Source organism: Peromyscus eremicus, chromosome 8b (assembly GCF_949786415.1).
Source record: "Peromyscus eremicus chromosome 8b, PerEre_H2_v1, whole genome shotgun sequence".
Lineage (NCBI taxonomy): Eukaryota > Metazoa > Chordata > Mammalia > Rodentia > Cricetidae > Peromyscus > Peromyscus eremicus.
The window spans coordinates 9970132-9996673 of NC_081424.1; the positions used below are offsets into that span (position 1 = coordinate 9970132).

A 26542-nucleotide genomic window follows, 5' to 3' on the forward strand; every position below is an offset into this window, starting at 1 on the left:
ATTACCTCATGACTACCTTGTGACTGTACTTTTACACTTCCTGGTTTCTGGAATCTGGATTGACTGGTTTCAGTAACTCATGGCCTATACCTAAAAGGAGAAATGTTAGGCCTTAGTTTTAGGGTGAAAGTATTTTGGTCTTATTTCTAAGATGGCTCATTTTGGTTTCACATATCCTCTTACCTGACTGCCACTTCTCTCCAGGAGTCTTCCGTGGCTCTAGAATGTCCTCTTACCTGACTGCCACTTCTTTCCAGGAGTCTTCTGTGGTTCTAGAGCATCCTCTTACCTGACTGCCACTTCTCTCCAGGAGTCTTGCGTGGTTCTAGAGCGTCCTCTTACCTGACTGCCACTTCTCTCCAGGAGTCTTCCGTGGTTCTAGAGCGTCCGCTTACCTGACTGCCACTTCTCTCCAGGAGTCTTCCGTGGTTCTAGAATGTCCTCTTACCTGACTGCCACTTCTCTCCAGGAGTCTTCTGTGGTTCTAGAGCGTCCGCTTACCTGACTGCCACTTCTCTCCAGGAGTCTTCCGTGGTTCTAGAGCATCCTCTTACCTGACTGCCACTTCTCTCCAGGAGTCTCCCGTGGTTCTAGCACAGTGGATTCACAGCACAGTCTCTGAAGTTTGCTATAAATCGTTTGCCTTCCAACCAGATGCACATTAATGCAGTGAAGTATACAGGTAAGAAGATAAGGGTTGGTGGGGAGTGGGTACAGAAGTTCAGAGGAGGAGGTAATTCTAGGAGGTACAGAGAAGGAGGAGGTAATTCTAGGAGGTGCAGAGAATCCAGAAAACATTTCTTAGCTGGGCACAGCAGTGCAACAGCCTATAGTCCCGGCTGCTCAAGAGACTTAAGGAGGATTATGAGTTCAGGAATTTGAGGCATGGCTGAGAACATGTAAACAGCCCATTGCAAAAATAAAATAAAATAAAAATTCATTTTTGATGTTTTGGTATAGTTCCACCAAACATTCTTTAAAGAAAATTAATTACGGTCCTGTCGCCCTCTACTGGAACCAGGCAGAAAAGTACAAGGAAAGCTGTGCTGTTTACAATCTGCTTACACCTAAGTGGTGGCCACTGATGCCATTAGGCATTGTTTGGGCTCCTTTTGCTCTTTAATTGCAGCAGCTACTGAACAGTTCCTAAGAGTTACAGCATTCCCCCTCTCTATGACTACACTGAAGAAGCATCCACCGTCGTTGCTCTTGGGGGCCACAGCAGATGTGGACACAGCAAATGCAACCTTGCCTCCTGGTATCAGAGTATGTCATTGTCATCTCAAATGGCAGAGTGCCAAAGCCCCAACTTTCAGTTAGTTGAAATGTCACCCTATCTATACCACAAAACAGTAGTATCCAAATGTTTTCATCATGCACCCAAATCAGAAAAAAAATATAGTGCACCAATAAATGTATTATTTATTTATAAATTATATAAGTGTACAACTGTACAATATATTATGTACATTATAAAACACACAAAAATAGAAATTTAAAAGGATGAGATTAAATACAAAGAATCATTATTTTAACATTTTCTCAATGGACTTATTATCTGCATACCCCTGGGATGTACACACCTGCCTGAAACCAGTCCTAAAGCATATCCATGATTGCTATTTGGATTTTTAGCTCAGTTACAGGAAAATGTACAAGATCACGTCTGTTTTGTTTGTTAAGGTCTGTAAATAGCCCTAGTGTCAAGTTTAAGTGTATGATGATGCTAACTTCTTGGGACACATTTGAACTAATCACTGCACAGCTGGTAGAATGGCATGCTCCAGTTCACCGATAGTTGTTCCACTTTAAGGCAGACTAAATAGGGGATTCATAGAGTTGAGAAAATGCTTCAAAAAAGAAGCATTTAAAAACAAAGGACAACTCTTGTTTTATCCAAAGGGGATGGACGAAGGCCAACTAACTCAATAGCTAGTCCCTATAATAATAATAATAGTAGTAGTAGTGATAATAATTATTCCTCTGCCTAGTGAAAAGATGGGGGGGGGGCATTCTAAATATTGGCCACTGTGCCAAAGGAAAAAGATTAAAATGAATTCCCACCTATGTCCTGACCCAATCCAAGTAAGTTTTAACACAAAGAGGGTCCACATAGCTATAGTGCCTAAGTCACAGAGCCTGGACATGGAAACTCAGTAAATACATGATAAACAATCTGTCAAAAACATGTAGGTACCGAAGTGCATTTGAAATGCAGATTATTACTGAACAACACTCCAGTGTATGGTACGAGCTAGCTGGAGCAGATACCTGAATAAATGTAGTAAATGTGTTCAACACCAGGTGTGGTGGCTCTTGCCTGTAATCCTATCACTCACTCAAGAGGCTGAGGCTAGAGGATCACAAGGTTCACGACCTGGGCTACATACACTGTGTGTTCAAGGCCAGCCTAGGCTATATAGTGAGGCTCTGTCTCAAAAACACAAAAACAAAACCAGAACATGCTAAGAAAGCCTCAATACATCCCTAACATGCAACTCCCTAGTTCCACATCGGGGGTTGGCATTCTACTCCTACACCTCTATAGGGCCTGAGCTTTCCAGCCAACAGTGGAAGGGTACCACTCGACAGCCTGTCCTTCTCCACCCCTCAGTGCATGCTGGCAAAGGCAAAGCAGAGAACAAGAGATTGCTCCATGCACAGAATCTCATTCAATGTGCTCAATTCGTCTCAAATACCACAAATTTTAGAGAACATAAATAAACATCTAATTTTGAGTCTGAGGCCTCAGTCAAGTCTTACAATGCTAACCTTTGCACCTGCCACACTTTTACCTGGTAGTTAAGTCTCCTTGTGGAAGGCTGTATTTCGATGGATACTTTGCAAATTTAGAGATTAAAAGTATTACACAATGTAAATAACTTAATTTCATATAATCAATTTCACTCTGTATGTACATACTATGTTTTCATCTATATATTCATTTATTGACAGAATGTCAATGTTTTGAATAGGAGTTAAAAACAAACATTTAAAATTTTCCTTTCAACTAAATGCAAACCAGGATAAGTCATTAATTCCATTGTGGAGAAAGAAGGAATGTGGAGTTTGGTGACTGAGTAGAGATGTACACCATAACTGAGGTCTTTCACCTAAGATACCTGGTTAGAGGAAAACTGGTTCTTTAGGTTGGGATGCTGACACATCACAAAATAGGCAAACATCAGCGAATTGTTGGGATTTCCAATCATGGAAGGCATGCTGTTTTGTAAGCACGGTGCTGAGCATCTCAAACTCTGTACACCCTTCAGAGGGAAAACAGCCACTAGAGAACTCTTCCTGAGCCATCTACTTCAGCCAAGCTAGGGACTGCAAAGACTCCAAGTCTGCTTGTCCAGTCTCCTCGGGCCTCTCCTTTCCCGACACAGCTGCTCACTCCCTCACACTGACATGTCTAGCAACCTCACTCAACACTGGAGCTTTCCAGTAAGATCTGATTTGAAAGGCAAACCCACCCCTTACATATAGAAACAAATGAATCAAACCCTCAGTAGCACAGCAAGAGTAAGCAAGGGTCTAATGGACACTTCAACTGTTCAGTGTTACATCTTAAATTTAGAACAACAACAAAAAATTCATATTTTTGGTAATCTTCAAATTTTATTTCCAACTACTGTAGTAACAAAATACCAGTGATAATTCTGCATGAAGAGTAGCAACCTTTTAAATAAACATAAGTTAGTATTGCAACAGTACTTTGGCCTATGGAGAGTTTGATAGGATTATTGCAATCAATCTTATAGTATTGTAGACTTGTGTGTCCTCCACATCTAGTAATAAAAATATTCCTCTTACCTCAGTGACTCATCACACACACATTTACTCTATGTTGAGCACTGCCCTTCAGGTTGTACTAGATGAGAGAAAATAGCTCTTCCTCCTGGGTTTTCCAAGAGTATACAGAGAGAGCAGTCACTTCCACAGTGAGGTACAATATTAAACTTTTAGTTGAAAAATAAAAGATTACCCTATTTATGCCCTTTCTCTAGGAGTAAAAAGACAAACACAATTACAAACATAAAATGAGTCAAACTTCTATTTTATTAACAGGAGTCCAAAATGAATACAAAAAATGCCTCCTTTGTATGCTGTATTTATTTTCTTTAAAAGGCTTCTGAAGTCAGGTAGATTAAAAGCTAAGAATGTATGTAGTCCAGCTTTTATAGTAACCCTTTTCAAAAGACTGGATAACATGACCCAAGCATCAGAGAACGGGTGGTCCCACAATCCCTTTCGGCCCTGAGCTTATCAGAAGAATGAGATTTTGTGCCGACACCAACGGAGGCTTTAAGAGGCCTTAAGCCATTAAAAGCCCTTCTTGTAATGTCTGCTAACTCTGGGCAATTAAGAACGGAAAATTCCAAAATGTAGCCCTCTGTATTATGTGGAATGTGTGAGAATGCTAAGTTATGGCCAAGATAGATGAAAATAAAGGTTTGAACTCATGTATGGAACTGTTACAATCTTACCATTTGTAAAATATTGATAGATGAATAACAGCTGATTAACAGATTAAAAACTTGAGCAGATGTTACTTAAAACATATTTGTGATGTTTATCATATTTTAATGTTCACTAAAACTAAAGCTGAACAAAGACTGTTTTTCATGTACCTTGACTCTGACTGAGACCGTAAACTGATCAGGTAATGCACAGCCCACGCTTCTGGACAGTTTTAACAACGAAGGATTTATTATCATTTGCAGATGATATGATCGCACCACCCCATACCTGAAAGGCTTTAGAGAAGCCCTTTCAGACTGTAACATGGCACCACCAACTGCCTATATGACGTATCCATTTCTAGTAAAGATACCAACACTTCCCACTGCATCAGTTCTCCACTGCTTCTGCTTTATTATAATTTACAAAGCAGCAGATGTTTGCAAGTATGTGCAAACGCTGTGGTCCACGCATACACTGGTTAGTTATCACCTTCTTCTTCCTCCTCCTCTTCCTCAAAGCTATCTTCAAATCCCTCACTGTCTTCCTGGTCTTCATCACCTTCTATTGCTGTATCCCACTGTGGGTGGTTTTCTGGCACAGGCTTGGCCTCATGAACTTCCAGCTATAAAGGAGAATTAAACGCACATCAGAGATCTGTAAAGGAATACTGCAAGAAATACCTGGTAAAGGTTTTCTTTTGCCATCGCAAATCACAAAGAAATGGATTCTGCTGCTGCAACTCTAAATTCAGCACATTCATTAAAAAGATACTCCACTCTACAAATGAAAATACTAAACCCACTTACACAGAAATGGAGATAAATTTCTAATATAATTTGGTATTTTGACCCTGTAGAAGTTGAACCATTTAAGAATGTACTTCTCTGGCACAAAGTACTAACTGTCATGTTTCCTATGCGACAATACTGAGTGGTGTCTTATTACAAGTCTTTGGCTGAAGGAAGAAAAATTCAAGTCTGCTTCCCAAGGATTAGTTGTGAAATAAAACTCCATGGTCGATGCAGGAAATAGTGACTCCCCTTTACCGGCTCCTTGACTCTAACAGTGTAAGCATGATTTTGTTCAATCTCACTAATGTAATAGAATGCCTTGTGTGAAAAGCTCAAGGGAAATGGACACTAAGTGTGCTTCAAGCCATATACAAAGTTTATGCTCCAAGATGATTAAAAAAACAAAAACAAACAAACAAAAACCACCTTCATTTCAGAAATCTATAAACATACCAATAAAGTCTGTGGTAAAAATCTGAGTCCTGCTCCCCACCCCCTCCAGCCTTTTTAAAGGAAATAGAACACATTTGGTAGAGCCCTGGAATGTACCACATATTACAGCACATTAAAGCAACCACTAAAGGAACTCACAGCTGAGGTTCAAAGTGCCTTAAGTCTAACTATCACTGAAAGCCGGCTTTTTCCTCCCATTACTCTCCATCTCCAAACTGGAACTGTTTCCCACACCTTCCTCAGGCATTGCTCACGGTTACTAGACTCCCATCTCCAGGAACTCTAAGTCATTTATTCCTCACGATTCTTACCTTCAGTGCTTTAATCTGATCCAAACCCATATAGGAGTCTGATCTCAGAAACACTGTATACTGATAATTTCCAGGCTTGCCTGGTGCAGGAAACTTCAGTTCTACCTAAGAAGATAAAATCAACACTTAAAAGTCTGTATTAAGTAAAAGAAACAACAGAATGCCTTTAAACTTCCCACCTCAGACTACTTAGGAGCCTGGTAGTGCCTCAGATGATTTACAGAAACTCTCACAATAACAAACATGTGTGAGCTCTATTTTATCTATTATATATACAAAACAAAAAGGAAATCAAGTTAAGCAGAACTACTGAGGTTCATTTCTAAGTATACAATTCAAGAAAGCCTATTAAAGTAACCAAATTCTATGCTGTCACCTTGAAAACTCAAAAGAAATTAAGCAAAGAATGAAAGTATAACTAAATGAAATGTAATTAAATAATAGACTTGGCTAGATAAAAAGTAATTCCTGCCAAATTCTCTTATTTCCAGGATAAATTATCTATGCCTTAACAACCCAGAAAGACCCTTCAAGGCTAGAGCAGAAGGGGCAGGAAGAATCTAAGGGCCAGAGGGGAGGTAAGCTGAACAAAGAAGTCTCCAGGGTGACAGCCACTACAGCCACTAGACTCTCCACCCACTGCAGCAGTAGTCACCTTCCCAAAACGAGACTTCAGCAAGGTCCCACAACCCGAGGGACTGTTGGCAGGTAATAGTTGCTGGGGGGCAAGGGTGTCATTTTTTCAGTGGTTAAAGTTGCCTCCACTCCAGTAAATAGCCTCCCACCCTTGCTCATGTAAGCATCCTAATGAAACCCAGTGGGAACACACACACACACACACACACACACACACACACACACACACACACACACACGCTACAAAAAGGGTTTCAGAGGGCAAGGGAAGAAATCAGAGGGGACAATGGAGAGATTAAAAACAACTAAAATTCATTATATTCATATATGAAACTCAAAATATAAAAACAAATTTTAAAAGAATTACATATTTTTACTTTATTATATTTCAATAAATAATTTATTAGTTTTAATAAGGCTCTTTACCACCTTAACATCTAATCACTGCAGAAAAATAAAATATAAATTACAGGAAACTATACAAAAATAAGTCCAAAACAGTACTTTACTTCCCATCAAATCATAAACATAAGTACAAATAGTAACATATTTAGAGATTTCAATTCTATATGAGCATAAGAATACATTCTTCAAAATGACATTTTCACACTCTAGTATTCTGCCTCTAATCTCCAAATTCCAGATTTTTGCAGTCAACGTTATAATATTAATAAAGGCCATTTAAAAACAAGTCTGGGCATTGTAGTGCTACACCTTCTGGTGGTAGCCTATATAAAGGACATGAAGGAAAGCAGTTTTTGCTTTTTATCCTCATTTTTGTCGTCATTCTCATTGTCAAGTTCATGTATCTTGTTGCTAAGGAATTCCTCCACTGGCATTAGAGCCTACTTCTTTGGGAGTCCAACATATACTGAAGACCAGCTGAGACATCCAGCTTTATGGACTGAACAACTATTGGATTCTTGGACTAGCTGGACCACAGCCTATCAGCTCCCCATCCCCTTCACACTGTCTCTCCCTCTCATTCATTCTATCAATTCTTTCCTCTACAGAACCCTGACTAATATAGTCAATATCTACAACGATCTTGAAGTTTGTCCACTAAGTCCAGGCTGACAGAGAGAGCTTTCTTCCTTAAAGAAGAACACACACACTAAGTACAACAGACTACAGATCCTGAGAGTAAACATAGCATAATGACTAAGCAAGTCTTCATCACAATGCCATTATGGCATTCAATCTTGAATTGACTGAACTTAGAAATACCTAGAATTGTAAAGCACATTTCTGGGTGTGTCTCGAACTTGAGAGCTATGATGCAATGAAAGATTAATCTTTAATGGCAACATAATTTGATGACATTATTGGAAAGTGATGGGCTACAGGAGATGAGCCTTGGCTAGAGAAAGTAGGTCATAGGAAGGGCAGGCCTAGGAGAACTACCTCTTGTCCTTAGCCCTTCCCTAGTCTCTCCCCGTCATGGCTGCCATTAGATGAACAAGTGTGCTTGCCAAGGAACTAGATAAATTGCCAAACATGGATGAACTTTCTGAAATTAATCCTCCCTCCCTTAAAATAAAAGAAAAAAAATTATTTTCCTTCTAAATTAGGTGTGCTTGTGTGTGTACACATACATGTGAGTGCAAGTACCTGGAAAGGCCACCAGATACTCTAGAACTAAAGTTAGAGGCTAGCATGAGCCCCTTAGGTGAGTGCTGGGAACCCAACCCAGATCCTCTATAAGAGCAGCATTTACTCTTAACCACTGAACCACAAACAAACAAAAACAAAACAAAAAAGAAAGAAAAAGGCAGTAATTAATGGCACATAATAAAATAATTAAAAAAAAAAACCCTCCATTTTAGAACAGTAAATTATCAGTTCTTGGAATTTTCAAGACAAAGTATAGTCTACTTAGCAATAATCCAATAACAAAAAATTTTAACTTTTTAGGTATAATATCATTAGAGTCTGGAGAGTAGACATAGAGGCTTATGTTTGTAGACAGTGATGGGGGAAACTACCTCAAAACATGTTTTCAACAGACTGACCAAGTTGCCTACCTTCTACAGTTCTTTAGGGATTTCAAATGACTCATCCTAAAATATCAGATAATAATTATAAAATGTCTTATAACAACACCATCTAAGTTGCTGTGGAATAATTCGTCTGTACACTGTGACTATGTATTACTCTCATTGGTTACTAAAGAACTGACTGGCCAGTAACCATGCAGGAAGTATAGGTGGGACAGGCAAACTGAGATACTGGGAGGAAGAAGGGTGGCGTCAGTGGAGTCTCCAAGAGACACAGAGGGAGCAAAACATGCTGGAGGACAGGTAAGACCTCAAGCTACGTGGCAATACATAGATTAATAGAAATGGGTTAATTTACGTTGTAAGAGCTATTAGTAACTGTAAGAGCTAGTTAGTAACAGGTCTGAGCTATAGGCCAAGCCTTTGTAATTAATATTGAATCTCCCCGTTGGTCATTTGGGAATTGGCAGGTGGGACAGAAACTTCTGCCTACAGTAAGTTGCCAGGTATGGTAACGCAAGTCTGTAATCCCAAAACTTGGGAAATAGAGGTAGAAGGATCAGGAATTCAAAGCCAGTGTCAGCTACATAGGGAGTTTGAAGCTAACTCCAACAAAAAACAAACAAATACCACGAGCAAAAATACAAAAAATTGAATTAATAAAAATTTAATGAAGCTGGGCGGTGGTGGAGCATGGTTTTGATCTAAGCACCTGGGAGGCAGAGATTGGTGGATCTCTGTGAGTTAGAGGTCAGCCTGGTCTACAAAGCGAGTTCCAGGAAAACCAACAAAATTTCAATGAAGCATCATAAGGTTAAGATATTAAAAGAGAAGTGTTGTTGGTTAATTACCTCTTCCGTATCCTTCAGTGTACATACATGATACGGCATGGATATTAATGTCTGTTCTTTCCTATCTGCAATATAAAGCCACCACCACTCTTGTTTTTCCTGCAAAGAAGAAAAAGAGTATGAGTTGTCAGAAAGGACTGGAGAACCAGCTTTCACTTGTCTTAGAGATGCTATCCTTGTCCTGGTCAGTGCTACATCTTCAGCACTGATACAGTGCCTAGCAGATGGACAAACCCACTGTAAGATACATTCACTATTCCCCAAGTAATTCTACATATAACTTTTGGAGTTTCAACAACTTGAATTAAGCCTATTAATGGTTCTCAAATATTAAAAATCTGTGATTTACTTTAAAATGATAAATGATATTCTAAAAAGGGAAAACAATTAAGTACATCATACACAAAAACCAGTTATTCTACCTAGTGATAAACACTTCTACTGAGTGGAAGGGACTTACTTGGGCATCCCAACAAAAATACCAATGCATTAAACACTTTACACTTAAAGAGAACCTCAGATCTTAAGAGGTTATATTCATCTTTCATTGCACACTACTATTTTAAGAAGGTCAGCATTTCTAGCTGAACTTCTGAAAGATCAGAACAACAAGAAGCTCATTAGGGAACCGCCACTGCAATACACAATGAGAGCTGGGAATTAGAAATGACAGAACAAAGGCAAGAAATGATTTTATTAATGAACACAAGGCCTAGCAGTCTGCATGCACTAAGGCTCAGTGTGCCCAGTACCATCACTATGCTACATTTCCCATTAGTGAACCACTGCTAGACACGTGCTTAGTATCACCTGTTTTAAAGACTGAGTAGGGAAGATACCATGTTTTAAAGAAAAATGTTGGAAGCTAAAAATAAACTCCAGGATGTGCTAAATATACATTTAGCCAAAATAGCGCTATCCTATCCTAAACTCTCAATTTTCCAACACTTAAAAAAGAAAAGAAAATCTATCGATAGGCACAAAGATATCCTGGTTTTTTTTTTTTTTTATTTTATTTCTTTAAAAAAAGGAAGAAAAAAAATTCTATTGAAATCATTTCTCTGGGAAATATTTCTATTTTTAAACCCAAATCAATACCTTTTCCATTTTATTTTACACTTTAAGGTGGCTTGGTAACATTTTTTCATGCTTGGTTATCTTATTATTTTTTAAATGTTTACATATTTTTTATGTTTCCATGTATGTTGGTGTATGTGTGCTATGACACATGTGTGGAGGTCAGAGGACAACCAGGAGTCAGTCCTCTCCCTTCCATCATGTGGATCCCAGGTTGGAGCTCAGGTCAGCAGGGCTGGTAGGAGGTGCATGTACTTGCTGACTCATCTGACTGACCCTTCTGTCTTTTCCATGATTACTTTGTGTATCTGTTTAACAATGCTACTTTAGACTCAACTAAAAGCTCTTCTGTTAAATGCCAGAGGCCACAAAGCACTTAGCATGAATTAGCATGAATAAGGCTAATATGTAAATCACAAATGTGCAATGAGGAGAGCAGCTCCTAATAAAAAAAAATTCAGTTCTGCTTAACTTGAGGATTGATGAGGCTGCAGGATGATTGATGGTGTGTGTGTGTGTGTGTGTGTGTGTGTGTGTGTGTGTGTGTGTGTTTCATGTATACACAGTTTACACAAACCTACAATCTCAACATTCAATATTAATGGAGACTTTTGCGGGTGTTCAGATCTGCTGTTGCAGTGAGAAAAGAATGAATAAAGTTATGCTCAAATAGACTTTGTTCACGAAAAGCATCATGTGCAAAAGCAGGCAGGCTGCAGGCGTGGTGGCACATGCCTTTAATCTCAGCACTAGAGAGGCAGAAGCAGATGAACCTGTGTGAGTTCAAAACCAGCCAGGGCCACATGGTGAGACCTTTAGGAGATAAGAGGGCAGGCAACTAGACTTGGCCTGCATGCTCAACCTTTAGACACTGTGAAACAACATTATCACCTATAAAACTCACACTACAAAAAATAAACAAATAAATAAATTACAAAAACCCTTCAATGTTTTAAGTTTATGATTTTGTGTTGGGCTACAATCATTGCTATTGTAGACCACATACGGCACACAGATCATGAGTTTCAAATGCTGACCACGAGGTTCAGACTATAGTAGGAAAAGGCATTTCTGAGGATAAAACACTTCAAGGGAGTCAATGCTTTGCTTATTAACTAAGCATGATCTAAAATGATACTGTAAGTTACATGGGAACCAATTATGTAGGATGAGTGTTTACCTCATCCCATACTTTTTTTTTTTTTTTTTTTTTTTTTTTTTTTTTTGATTTTTAAAACCAATCAACACGCAGAACTTACTTGCTTGGTTTCAGGATGCCTGGTGTTGGCAGGCTACCACTTCAATGGGCAAGATGCCCCTAACAGACGGGTTAAAACATAAGCTATGTCAGAAGATCAGCACGAATATTAAGATGGAACCCTGGGTCGACTTTACTCCAAGTCCAAACAACAGTCTGTGCAAAGCCACTTACTTTTTGCTAGGAAAGCTAAGTCATTTAGGACTTGGACTTAGAAGGCCCCAAATCTTTGGACTGATATTCTCAAACACAAAGCAGACTGTATACATTAACCCACTGGCCAAGCACGAGGAGAGCGGAAGGCTCTGTGGCAAAGCTGTGAAGCAGGCTGTGGATCAGTTTCCATGAACTAGAGGAACCAGCACTTGATCTCAGCTCCAAGACAGAATCATCTTCAAAAGCAAAATGTCAAAGGAATTCCAAAGTCATTTCCAGACCAACAACAGAGTGAGCCAGGCCATTAAAAAGTGAGCAGGACAATGGCACAGAGGGCACTGTGATACTCGGGTCCTCAGTTTGGGTAATGCTCAGTTCTTGCCCAACTTTGTTCAGAGCCCAAAGGAGCTGGTCCCATAACTACCACCCATGGGCTCATACACTCCACAAACGATGATGATAGTTCCTGGGGTCAAAAATAAGTTTGGTGGTGCCAAGGAGCTAGTAAGGAACCCTCAGAGAGAAGAATCTTTCATCCTATTTAGAACTTCATGGGGGTAAAGACTCAGAACAGCCAAGTCACCAAAGTCAAAATACTGCATTCATCTTATAAAGCCTCTTCTCACTACTAAATGCAAATAGCCATTAAACAGAGATGAAAGAAGCATAGGAAATCATATAAACTTAAAAAGTTTATCCCCCTGTAAACAACATATTCACAGAAGGTAATTCATGTTACAATATATCCTTTACTATGATATGAGGGTGACTGTGGTGGGTTTGAATAGCTATGACCCCATAGACTCATGTGTTTGAATACTTGACCTATAGGGAGCGCCATCATTAGGAGGTGCAGCCTTGTTAAAGCAGGTGTGGCCTTGTTGAAGGAAGTGTGTCACTGTGGGGGTGGGCTCCTCAGAAGCTCAAGCCTATTCACTTCCTGCTGCCTGCTGATCCAGATGTAGAACTCTCAGCTCCTTCTCCAGCACCATGTCTGCCTGCACACTGCCATGCCACCTGCCATGATGACAGTGGACTAAACCTCTGAACTGCAAGCTTTGCTTTATAAGAGTTGCTGTGATCATGGTGTCTCTTCACAGCATAAACCCTAACTCAGATAATGACCTATCAAAAATAAACCAGTTATTACACTTTGCAGCAATAAAATCCAATGAGAAATACATGGAAAGAAGAAATGGAATAATGAATCACCAGGCTGGGTGCAGCTCACCTCGGGAAAGTAAAGACTATACACAGGGTGTGTGATCTTTGACTTGGTTTCCAGGAGAGCCCTCTCTTTTCTCTGTATGCTCTGTTGTAATTCTTGCCACTCCTAGGAGAAAAAGAACAGAATACTTGAAATCTGGTATGGTGCAGACACCATTCAGAGGGGTTTCAGCTTTTACTTTTGAAAATGCCAAGCAGCTACTGAGGATCAGAAGTTCCTTTCCACAAATCTCATCCTTGTCTGGCACGAACTTAACTGGGCCTCTAAGCCCCATAGCATGTTGGCACCACTGTTGAGATCTGACCCTGAGCCTACACCACGGCTTTCTTCCTTGTCCTTTGTATTCTTGTCTTCACAACTACCTACACATCTCTGAAGTCACCAAACCATTTCACATGCCCTCAACCCTCTGTGGGTTTCTGGTCACACCCCAGTCTTATAATCTCCTACTCCTGGTTCTTGCAGGACAGTGAAGTCCTAATGTATGAACTCCCAAGGAAAGCCTACACGAATATTTCTCTACCTCAGAACTCAGCTGATCACACCTTTAAGCCATGACTACAGCTTGCATAACATGGATTAGCTCTTGTACACACCACAACATTTATTTTAAGTCTGCTGGCCCTGACAGCCAGGATGTTCAAAGGTAAAAGCTACTTTGTATTTGTCCTGGACTCTGTGGACTAAATCATGCTTAGGATGTAGACTATGAATCTGTTGGCTAATTATTTATCTTTGGTCTTCTAAAGAAACTCATCTGTAGCTGGGCATAGTGGTGCAGCCTTTGATCCCAGCACTGAAGCAGAGGCAGGCGGATCGCTGTGAGTTCAAGGCCAGCCTGGTCTACATAGTAAATTCCAGGACAGCCAGAGGTACATGGTGAGATTCTAAATCAAAAAAAAAAAAAAAAAAAAAAAAAAGCTTGTCTATAAAACCTTGATTTGCCTCTGAGAAAATGACATAGCAAACCTTTCTTAGAGTGGAGCTGAGGAAACAATCTCTGTAATTCTCTTAAGTCTAAAAGCACTCAAGACCCAGCAACTAAGAAAAACTCATCTGTAGTTGTGTTCTCCACTCCCAAGGACAGGTAGGTAGGCGCAGGAGCTCCCAATACCTTTGCATTCCACTTCCTACTTCTTCTTCCAGGTACTTTTAGATTACACCCAGTCAAAAGAGCCATCAGTTTATACTTCGTTTGTAAAAAGCCTCCAGCATATTCTTTTCTGTATCATTCCCAAAAATCAAGTGTAATTTGATGCACACAGTGTACCTCACCATCTTAATCAACTCTTAGTTACCTTACACAACCAAGGTGACATTCTAAAAGCTTTCCCTTTAACTGACTCTCCAATCAGGTCCACAGTGATATTTCTTCTCAGTGTGACCTGGAAGCCATGGAAGAACCTTCCATGGACTGCTCCTGTCTCACACCCACCTTCCCTTACTCCTATTTCCACAGACACCTTCCATCACTGAAAATTTCCTTAGGAGGTCAAACTAGTCTCACTCAGACAGAGAACCTGCTCCATTTTGTAATTTCAACAAATTTAAGACAACTGGGACTCCAATCCTTGTCTCAAACAATTTTCCCTTAGAATCCCTGACAGGAATTCCTCAAAACAAATGCACTCTTAAAGTACTAAAATTCTAAAATGGATGAGTTTTTAAGGCAAGTAAACAAGCAAAGGCATGAACAACCAGCTCCCGGGATCATCATCAGAAACCTGCTCCAAGTGATTTAAACTATCAGTCTGGAGTTGGGGTGTGTACTGCGCTCTGTCCTCAGCACAGTGGGGTGGGGACCATGAGGTCTTACTGCTTCGTCATCCTTGCTTTGTTTCTCATCTTGCTCTCTGTCAGACTCCCTGTCACTGCCGTCCTCTTTCTCACTCTGCGACTCTCTGTTGGTCTCTTCCTCTTCAGAATCGCTGCCTTTGTCAGAGATGTCGTCGTCTTCCTCCTTTGCTGAAGCTTCCTACAAGACAAAAGCAAACACAGAAGTTCTTTCCGTTTCAGTCAGCACAGGCTGTTCTCTGAAGAGTACATATGGAGCTGAACTGGCTCAAGATTAGAATTTCACTATTCACAACCCAAGTTCTAGCCAGCAAAGAAATGCCAAAAGGCAGAAATGGAGGGCATAAGAGGCTTAAAAGAAAAAAAACCAAAACTTGTGAGTAAAATTGTCTTTACTCACAAAGGCCATAATTGCTTATGTGGAATATCTTTATTAAAACACCTACAGATGTTGAAATCAATGTCAAGTCACTAAGACATCTCCAGACAAGGTCAATGTTTTAAGAAAGCAGTAGTCACTGAAAAATGAAAATAACTGTCATTTAAACTAACACCAATAGAAGTTATCAAGTACATAGCAGCACAAATGTACCACATCTGCCATTTACTGCTAGGAAAATTTAAAGAAGCTCTAAGTTAATAAAGACAGGCAATGAATGTAAACAAGAACTAAGCAAAAACGCTATATTAATGCTATATTAATTCCCCATACCAAACCATAGATTCAATTAATGCTAATCTAAATTCAGTAATTACTTTCTAGTGAAAATTATCACTCATTCTAAATGTTCAGCTGGATGAACCACAGTTAAGAAAGTAAGTAACTTTACAAGCCGGGGCACTCACACTACAGTGTGTAAAAACCGAAATCTACAATGAAGCTAGTGTGGCATTGGCACAAGAAGCAGGCAGACTGGATTATGGCATCTAGAGTGACAGATGACAAGCAATACAGCCGCTTGTTCTAAACAAAACACCACTGCAATTCGTCAGGGAAGGATTGTACTTTCAATAAATACTGGAATAAATATTCCATAATTTACATTATCAATGAAAATTCATTCTAGATAGATCACAGAGCTGAAGGTAATATTAAAATAAATTCACTGCTGCTGTGGTTGCCTGCATAAGATCAAACTAGTAAACACACCAGAATGAAGCCCCCACCCCTAGCAGAGATGCTATTGACAGTTAATGATGGTTTATGGGAATGAAAGTCAGTTAAGGTGTGGCCCCGGGCAGGTTGACCCCACTCTGTGGATGGTCCCACACCCATGAGTACACACAGCACAAAGTCGATTAGTGTTTAAAAAAATTAAAAAAAGGACAGGAATTTGAGGTAGATCTGGGAGGAGCTGGTGGATAATTATAATCAAAATACACTGTATGCACGTATAAAATTCTCAAAAAATAGAAAATAAAATTTTTAGATAAGGTCTGGCTATGTAGCTGTGGCTGGCCTGGATCTCAGTATGTAACCTGGCTGCAAGTCAGTATGTAGCCAGCCAAACTCAGAGTCTACCTGCCTCTGCTACCAAGTGCTGGGATTAAAGGCATGCATCACCACACCCAGTTATAAAAAGATATTTTTAAAAATAAAACTAGCCGGGCGGTGGTGGTGCACGCCTTTAATCCCAGCACTCGGGAGGCAGAGCCAGGCGGAGCTCTGTGAGTTCGAGGCCAGCCTGGGCTACCAAGTGAGTTCCAGGAAAGGCGCAAAGCTACACAGAGAAACCCTGTCTCGAAAAACCAAAAAAAAAAAAACAAAAAACAACAACAAAAAAAAAAAAAAAAAAAAAACTAAAATAGATTTAATTAAAATGATAACTAACAAAAAGCTACTTTCTATGAAAAGGAAAGAAACTCATACCCAGAATACATAAGGGCTCTATCAAATCCATAATACAAACAACCCATGAGCAAGATTAACAAAATGGCCAATAAGTACATGAAAAAACACTCAAATCATTAGGTCAATGTGAATGGAAGCAAAGTAGTATCACTACAGATCACCCAAATGTCAAAGCAAAAGGGAAAACCAAGTAGAATCGAGAACACAGGAAAAGGACTCTGGCCCTCGGCTGGGTTGGTTTAAAATGTAGAATTTGGAAATCGGCTCTATTGATGAGTTAAACACAACTACCTTATTTATGACTCAGCCCCACGGCTGTATAGAAAATGACCAAAAAACCATGCACAGAAAGTGTATTATAGAAGCAACTTTAGTTAGATGAAAACGGCAAACCCAGACAGAACAGAGAAATAGTGCATTTATATAATGAAATAGCATCCAAATACGTATGTGCACAGTCTCTCTCCCTCTGAACTATCCCTACAAATAATATAAAAGAAACCTTGAGCCAGGGTCAGGAAGACAGTGCAGTGGGAAAAAGTGTTTGTCACCAAGTCTAATGACCTGAGTTCAATCCCTGGAACCCACATGGTAGAAAGAGAGAACTTATAAGCTGTCTTCTGATCTCCATACATGTCACAAACATGCACACACAATCAATTAATCAATGGTTTTTAATTTTTTTTTCTATTTTTTTTTTTTTTTTTTTGGTTTTTCGAGACAGGGTTTCTCTATGTAGCTTTTGCGCCTTTCCTGGAACTCACTTGGTAGCCCAGGCTGGCCTCGAACTCACAGAGATCCGCCTGGCTCTGCCTCCCGAGTGCTGGGATTAAAGGCGTGCGCCACCACCGCCCGGCAATTTTTTTTTTTCTAAAGGAATATTGGGAGGCTAGAAGAGCACTGGCTGTTCTCGCAGAGGATTTGGGTTTGAGTCCCATCACCCACAAAGTGGCTCACAAATGTCTGTAACTCCAATTCCAGGGAATCCAATGCCTTCTTCTGGCTCCACAAGTACCAGGCACACATGTAGTGCATAGACATACACACAGGCAAAACATCCATACACATAATATAAAAACTTGGGGCTGGAGAGTTGGTGTGAGGGTAAGAGCAAGTACGGATCTTCTTGCGGACCTAAATTCAGTTCTACATGAGGAGGTTCATGACAACCTGTAACTCCAGCTCTAGAAGATATGACACCCTTTTCTAGCCTCCAGGCACTCGGGCAAGAATGTGCAAACAAACACACACACACACACACACACACACACACACACACACACACACGGCAAATAATTCTTTTTTTGTTTGTTTTTTGAGAAAGGTTTTTCTCTGTGTAACCCTGGCTGTCTGTCCTAGAACTTGCTCTGTAAGACCAGGGTAGTCTCCATCTCAAGAGATCCATCTGCCCCTACCTCACTAAAGGTATACATCACCATACCTGGCATTAAAAAAGAAAGTAAGAAAAAATAGTGGGCATTATAGCACACATCTTTAATCCCAGCAGAGGCAGGTATATTTCTGTACATTTGAGGCCATCCTGGTCTAAATAGTGAGTTCCAGGCCAGCCAGGGCTACATAGTGAGAGCCTGTTTCAAAAACTCAAAGAAGGGAGGAAGGAGGGAGGACAGAGGTGGCTGAGTGGGGGATGTCAGAGCTAGAGAGATGGCACAGCAGTTAAGAGAACTGACTGCTGCTTTTCTAGAGAACCCATGCAGCAGCTGACAATCATCTGGAATTCTAGTTCCAGGGAACCCGCCTTCTTCTGGCTGCATCTGGCTCTTCAGGGCACGGCACACACGTGGTGTGAAGACATTTATACATACAGATAAAAACATTCAATACATGAATCTTAGAGAATGATTTCGTTTATATGAAGTTTATTAGTAAGTAAAATTACAGTGACTATAGTCACAGTAGTGGGGTAAAGAGATGAAGTAATCAGTTAAGAATCAGTGACTATATGAAGGGACATACAGGAGCTCTCCTGAACGCTAATAAGGCTTTTAATTATTTTTAAAGTATTTATCTTTAATTACGTGTATACGCCTATTATCTGTGTTAGGTACGTGCACATATGAGTGTAGTTGCCTGCAGAGACCACTGGTGATTGATCCCCTGGAAACAGAGTTATAGGGAGTTGTGAGCCACATAGGTGCTAGGAATAGAACTCAGGTTCTATGTAAGAACAGTAGATACTCTTAACTGCTGAGCCATCTCTCAGCCCAGAGCTTTTAAATCTTGATTTGAGCAGGTAGAGCTCAGTGGCAGAGCACTTTCCTAGTGTGCACGAGGCCCTGGGTTCAATTTCCAGCATTTGGAAGGAAGGAGTAAGAAGAGAGGGCAAATCCTGACTTGGGTTTCATGTACGTCTTCCTATGTGAACTTCAGGAGCTGTCGCCGTATCTGAACAGTTTAATATACACAGACCACACAGCAGAATAACAGTGACAGTGACAACAGACTTACACTCCCAACAACTCCGTTGGCCTGCTTTTGCTTCTGCTGTTTGGCCTGGGGGAAGGGCAGAGCTGTGGGCTTTTTTTTCAAAGGCTTCTTCTTTTTGGACTTGGGCATCTTCTTGGGTCCTTTGCTCTTCTGCTGCCATCCTCCTTTGGCCTTGTTCTTGCTGGCATCACTCTGCTGCAAAGCACAGGTGACTATGAAGGCGGAACAGTCATTTCTAGAACTCTGTTTCAACTCATAAACTCTATTACACCCCGCATTAATTAAGTCAAGCGAAGAAGGTAAGAAAACTCAAGTTGTTACCCCATCTTCCGTGGGCTGTTCCTCCGCAGCGCAGATGGACTGCTCCTTTTCAAATACTTCCTAAAGGCAAGAAGAACAACAATATCTATCAGTCAACGTTTGTCTTTCAGATGAAACATAAAATCTTCCAAGACATCTATCCATGAAGGTCTTCCTAATTAGTTGCAACTGAGAGGGTGAGTAGGCTTGGCAGTCCTAAGTCTGTACATATGCAGGGAGCAACCTTCTGAAGTACCTTAGAGCTATCATAAACAGACTTTGAACAAATTCAATGACTTAATATATGCAAATTCATTATAAAGTCAAAAATATTTCAATTTAAAATTTCATTTTATTCTAATAGCAATCAAGCAAGAATATTTTAATGAGAATTTGAATATATCATATTATTCTAATTTTCACCTTCAAGGGACTACTATACATTTATTCATTATTATCAGTGGATTACCAAGAAAATCCATATATCCTAAAAACATATCTAGTAACCACACAATTTAATTAGAATCAATATAAAAACTGTAAATATACAATTTAAAGCTCACTTAGAACCTAGCAAGAATGCATACTGGAAACTGACAAGTGATATAGGTTGTGCTTAATAAATGTCTTTGAATTATAGCCAATAAATGAAAAACCCAAAAAACAATTAAGCTCACAAGAGACAGGCTAGCCTGACTAAGAGGCCAATAAGCTGGTACCACCATTTTGTTTGTTTTCATAGTTTTGACAGGATCTCATCATATAACCCAGCTGCCCTGAATCCACAATCCCCCTGCCTCAGCCTCCTGAACCCAAGTTGCTGGGATAAGGCATGTGCCACCACATTGGCACTCTAAGGTTTTGTTTTCTCTGTTTGTTTGAAGTAATGGGGGTGCAGATGTAGAAGCCAGAGTTGAATAAGTTGAAATAGTGGTCTACTAAAAACATGAATGACAGGGATCGCCAGGTAAAGCCTGATACCCTGATTTCGATCCCTAGAACCCACATGGTAGAGGAGGACCAACTCAACAAGCTGTTCTCTAACTGCCACACAACGGCAAGCATGTACACATGCACATACACATGAAATACTAATGGACTTGACCGATAACAAACACACAACAGAAATGGAGAGAAAAAGTGCAAGAATTACATACAATTGTATTTAAACAGAGTAAGACAAGTACCAATGTACATGGTATGTGTATATATGCAAATTTACTGCAGAGATCCAAAAGGGTATGAAGGTAAGATATAAAAGGACCACGAACAGGCCATCTGAGGCTGATAAGGAATAATGGACAGTGAAAGAAGTGGGTTTTGATAAAACAAAACAAACCAAAACAAACAAACAAACAAACCTCAAAACATTTAGTTCTACAGCACACATCTATTAGGATATTTCAAGAAATTAGCAGTGGGATTTCAGAGTAACCATCGTTTTTCCCTATATTTTCCTATCTGTTTGAATTTCTTTCCAAACATCATAAATTTTTCACATTATCAGAAAGTTATTTTTAGTGTAATTTTTAAATATTTTGAGGAAAATTAAAACAAACTTTAAAGAATTTACTAAAATGAGGCATTGAAATTATCAACAATAATCTCTATATAGGCAGCACTTTACAGTATAAAAACAATACTTACATAAATATATCATAGACAATTAGCAATAAACATATGAAGAATTAATCCATTTCTAGTTTTTAGTGCCTATGAAAACTCTATCATGAAAACTAGTATTATAAAACATCTAACAGAACTTGTTCATTTAGATCTTGTTACATGTTTTAAGAACACACTTAAACTGAGAAAAAACGCATAAAAATATTAACTCATAAAGCACAAAAATACAATTACAAATAAATCGCGATGTGTGGCCACAGCCCTCAGGAGGCTGAGCTGAAGGAAGAGGACAGTGTAGGTACACAGCAAGACCCTGCCTCAAATACAAAACCACCACTGAGCTGGGAGGGTGGTGCAGCCAGTGAAGTGCTAGCCACACCACAAGCATGAGGACTTGAGTGTGATCACCAGAATCCATGTTTTAAAAGGTATGGGGGCCCGGCGCTGGTGGGGCACGCCTTTAATCCCAGCACTCGGGAGGCCAGCCTGGACTACAGAGTGAGTTCCAGGAAGGGTTCCAAAGCTACACAGAAAAACCCTGTCTTGAAAACAAACAAACAAAAAACAAACAAACAAACAAAAAAGGTATGGGGTTGGGAGCCTAGAAAGGGTATCTCATTTGTTGCTCTTGCAAAGAACCTGGGTTCAATACCAAGTACCCAAATGGTATATCACAACCATCTAGGGCATCTAATGTCCTCTTCTGATCTCTGTAGGCACTAGGCACTCACATGGTGTATATGTATACAGACAGGCAAAACACTCATATATACAAAATGACTGAATCTTAAAAAATAAAAAATATAGCCAGGCATGATGGACAGCACATGCTTATAATTCCAGTACTAGGGAGATAGAGACAAGTAGATTTCTGAAACTAGCTGGCCAGGAAGCCTCACTAAATTGGCAAATACGAAGCCAATGAGAGACACCATCTGAAAAAATAACACTGCATCATCAGATTTTGACCTGCAGCCTCCACATACATACATATGCATCCATGTGCAAACACATGCATTCACACACAAACCAACAAATATACAAATAAGCCTGCAAAATAATAAGTATAAGTAAATAAATTATACAAATAAACTACTTACGGCCATCGTCTGCCTTGTCAATTTAACCAACACTGTGACTAGGGATCCTACTGTGATGTTGTTGCTATCCTCATCATCCAATACTGTAAGATAGGAGGATAGAGCAAAATATAAAAAACAAGTTCCAAGTCAATGCACACAGCAATATTTAACTTGCCCAAAACAATTTAGTACTTCAGTATTCTGAAAATATTATGTTTAAGCTTATTAAAAATAATTTATTGATATTCTGTAACACCCTCCAGGTGCCTTCGACAACTGCTTCATTTAATCCTTAAAAGACTCTTGTGATGTATCATCATTCATTTCCACTTTAAGAAACAGGGTTCACAGCTAGCACTGACAAATTTCAGAGCCAACTCTGCAGATACTGTAAAGTTTACTTCTTTGACCAATGCCTGACCGTGAGACGAAAATGATGAAAACTAACATTCCAAATGACCTTAAACATTTAAAGAGACAATATTTAAAGCAGTAACATCAATATATTTTCATTACAAAGCTTTTTTAAGCATTAGCTTTGGGAAGACATATTAAAACTGGGACAACAGACAGAAGATGAGCACTGCCTGCATGCAAAGATGGCATGCAAATTCGTACACAGTTCCATGTTTTTAAGAGAAGACTGCCCAGCAAATGCTGTGGGCTGAAAGAGGATGGTCTCCATGGGCTCATATTTGGATGTTTGGTCCCCAGCTTATAGAACTCTTCTGAGAAGAATTAGGAGGTGTAGCATTTGAGGAGGTGTGCCACTGGAAGGGGGCTCTCAGGTTTTAAAAGCCCACACAAGGCCCTGCCTTCCATGTTCTCTCTCAGCCTCCAACTCACAGATCAGGATGTAAGCTCTCAACTACTGCTCCAGTGCCATACCCTGCCTGTCTGCTGTCAGGCTCCCTACCATGATGGCCAAGGACTCACCCTCTATCACGTAAGCCACAATTAAATGCTTTCTTTTCTAAGTTGCCTTGGTCATGGACTCTTCAGCCACAGAAAAGTAACTAACAGAGCAGAAAAGATGGTAAATGCTTGCTCTGCAAGCATTAGGTCCAGAGTATAAACTGTCAACACCCACATGAAAAGCCAGGCATGCAAAGTATGTGTAATACCAACCAGCATTGGGGGGTAGAGATTGGTGGTATCTGAGAGCTAGCTGGCTGCCCAGCCTAGCCAAAAAGGCTAGTTTCTGGTTCAGGTAGAGAGCCTACTTCAATGCAACAGAGAAAAGAGCAATAGAGAAAACCACCAAACATCCTGCTATAGTCTCTGCATACTTATACATCCATTCCTATATTCACATGCATGCAACACACATACACACACCTCCTATATACACAATACTGCTACCAATAACACTGCAGCTTTATAATAATATTGCACATTATAAGTGCAACTATCCATGGCTATACATAATATCCTCGAATCAACTGATGACAAAATGAACAGACAGGACATGAAACAAAGGACTACTGATTCTTGCCTAAACAAGTATGGTTATGGCTTTATCAAAAGGCATCTTCTGAGGCCAGGACAATATGGCACCATCCCTGACGTGGCCTTCGCAACTCGGAAAAGGTAGAGTGCCCTTTTCTTCGAAGGCAGCTGAACAGGCAATGGGCCGATGGCTTCTGATATGCTATGGAACAGCAGCTGAAACAGTTATTCTTGAAGAGTAACTAAGCTCACGCCTCTCAATAGTAGACTGGCATTTGATAGAGAGATATGGAGAAGAACGGGATGCTGAGATGAAGCCATATGTACACAGCCAAGAAGAATGGAGAGCTGAACTAAAAAACCATCAACATTTTCCAGAATTTAAAATCCTGAATCATGACATGACATTAATGGAATTCAGGTGTTTCTGATGCATGGACTGCTCTCACCCAATGTGAGGTTGAACTATTGACCTTGTGTACATCCTACTTCACAAATGAGTCTGTCAGATATGCTAAGCCTATATAGGCTGAAGATGATGCCCCAGCATTGCGAAGAAACCTCAGATGACTGTCCAGGCAGTTGGCTGTTTCTGTCAACTCACAAATTTTTTGGAAGTTGCTTGCATGCACTTTCTGTTTTTATTTTTGTTAGCTAATATTATTTCCTTCTTGGGTCTCTGAGGGAGTTGAAGATTAGTTAGTTATAGTTGAAGATTAATTAGTTGAAGATTAATTAGGATAGAAAATGAATTAGATACATTTTGGACTTAACAAAATAGGATAATGAAATTATTATCTCTGAATTTGTCAAATACAAATGGACTAGACATTGTTTAGACATTTTTTATATATATTATATATAGTTATTGTACTTTTGTATATAGTTTTTCTTTTGTTAGTTATAACCTTTTTTTTTTTTTCTTTTTATTAAAATAGAAAAGGGGAAATGTGGTGGTATTTTACTTGTACTGAAATGTGATTTTAATTGTATGTTAATAAATAAAGTTGCCTGGGGGTCAGAGTTATAGAGCCATAGCAAGTGCATGGCGGTGGTGGCGCACGCCTTTAAGGACCTGGAGGGCGGTACATACAGGCAATGACAAGGCAGTCACGTGTTTAGTTTACAACCAATGAGAAGGCAGAACATCTAGACTATTTAAAGACATACACACAGGAAGTAGGCCTCTTTTTCGGAGAGCTCTCTTGGCTGAAGCAGGATAGCTGAAGCAGGAAGGGTAAGGCTCTTAGTTCTGACCTCTTGGCTTTCTTCTCTGAATCGGCTCTGTGTTTCTTATTTAATAAGACGGTTGGTTACATCTACAGGTAGGCCTACCCTACTCCTGTGGGCCAGAATAATGGCCTGCACTGACTAAGGAAGAAGGCAGCTGAGCAGCAGCATTCAGCACCCTGCTTCCTGACTGCACCATCCTGCTGCATCACACTCGGGCCACCAACACTTCCAGCACGATGGACTATACCTTTCCAGCCACAAGCAATGTAAACGCTTTCCCCTTAAACTGCTTATAAGGTATTTCATCAAAGCAATGAGAAAGATAATTACTATTCATACCTTCCACTCCAATGACATGAATTCCTTTTTCTACAGATTTTACCTATAAGAAATTTCTTCACTGAGAGTTTGTCTTTTTATTATTTTCCAAGTTTGTGCTTGGCCTTTATTACACACCAACATATGGAAAACAGTATACTCTAACAACTGATAACAGCTAACTCTACTACTAGTTATGATGTATGACCGTGGAGCTCAAGAAAGGGTATACTATCCTTTCTTTACCCTAGAAGCCTCTGTCCTCAGAACTCAAACCTGGGCCACATCTGTATCCACATTTTTCACTCTGCAATACCTGTGACATCTACTGCATCAGCGTGTACAAGTATTTAGTGTTTTAAAGTGGGGGAGATGAGCTGCCATGAGATGCTATGTGGTCTCTAATGATAAAGAGAAAGCAATTATCTCTAACACCATGTTAAGCACTGGTCTTATAATCTCTACTCTTCCTTCAAACTATGTGGCTCCTATGACATATTCAAATAACACAGTAAAATGAATTCTTACTTGTTGTGGAATATTAGCTTAAAATGTGTTCCATTCTTTTATGGTGTTGAAATGTGTGTTTGATGATTCAAAGATGTGTTGCATGCTTTTACTCTGTGAAGCTGTGTTACTTTGCCTGCCTAAAACACTTGATGGTCTAATAAAGAGCTGAACAGTCAATAGCTAGGCAAAAGAGGGATAGGCAGGGCTGGCAGGCAGAGAGAATAAACAGGGAAGAAGAGGAGAGAGAAGAGGAGCGAGAAAAGAAAGAGGAGAGGAGGATGCCAGTGACCAGCCACACAGCCAGCTACAGAGTAAGAAGGAAAGAAAGAGATATAGAATAAAGAAAGGTAAAAGCCCAGAGGCAAAATGTAGATGGAATAATTTAAGTAAACAATAATTTAAGTAAACAAACCTGGCTAGAAACAAGCCAAGCTAAAGGTCAGGAATTCATAAGTAAGAATAAGTCTCCATGTATTTATTTGGGAGCTGGGCGGTGGGTCCCCAAAGAACAAAGAGTATTAAAAAAAAAAATTAAATTAACAAAAAAAAACTACACTTACTTCCTCAAAGATAAACCTCTTCAAACATTTTTTTCTAAGCATATATGTTTTACAATAATTGATTATAACAAAGATTATCTCTTAAGTCCCAAACCGATTTAGATAAAAAACTAAAACCCTAAATGCAGTTTTTAAAGACTTATTT

General features: G+C 39.7%; 1 protein-coding gene and 1 long non-coding RNA gene across 5 annotated transcripts in view; one reads left to right on the top strand and one right to left on the bottom strand.

Moving 5' to 3' along the window:
* On the top strand, positions 1–25866 carry LOC131918368 (uncharacterized). The gene is made up of 3 exons (XR_009380960.1): positions 1–682; positions 6514–6730; positions 25102–25866. It is a non-coding gene; the product is annotated as an uncharacterized LOC131918368 (long non-coding RNA).
* The window catches only part of Sec63 (SEC63 homolog, protein translocation regulator), a 77419-nt gene continuing 54921 nt past the window's right edge, over positions 4045–26542 (bottom strand). For all 4 annotated transcript variants that reach the window (XM_059272460.1, XM_059272461.1, XM_059272462.1 and 1 more), the window contains 8 exons: positions 22346–22428; positions 19641–19700; positions 19341–19514; positions 15042–15200; positions 13229–13330; positions 9507–9605; positions 6023–6127; positions 4045–5089 (listed from right to left, as the gene is read on the bottom strand). In XM_059272460.1, coding sequence (XP_059128443.1) covers positions 4946–5089; positions 6023–6127; positions 9507–9605; positions 13229–13330; positions 15042–15200; positions 19341–19514; positions 19641–19700; positions 22346–22428 — 926 coding nt within the window. In that variant the 3' untranslated portion in view covers positions 4045–4945. The remainder of the gene's footprint in view (positions 5090–6022; positions 6128–9506; positions 9606–13228; positions 13331–15041; positions 15201–19340; positions 19515–19640; positions 19701–22345; positions 22429–26542) is intronic.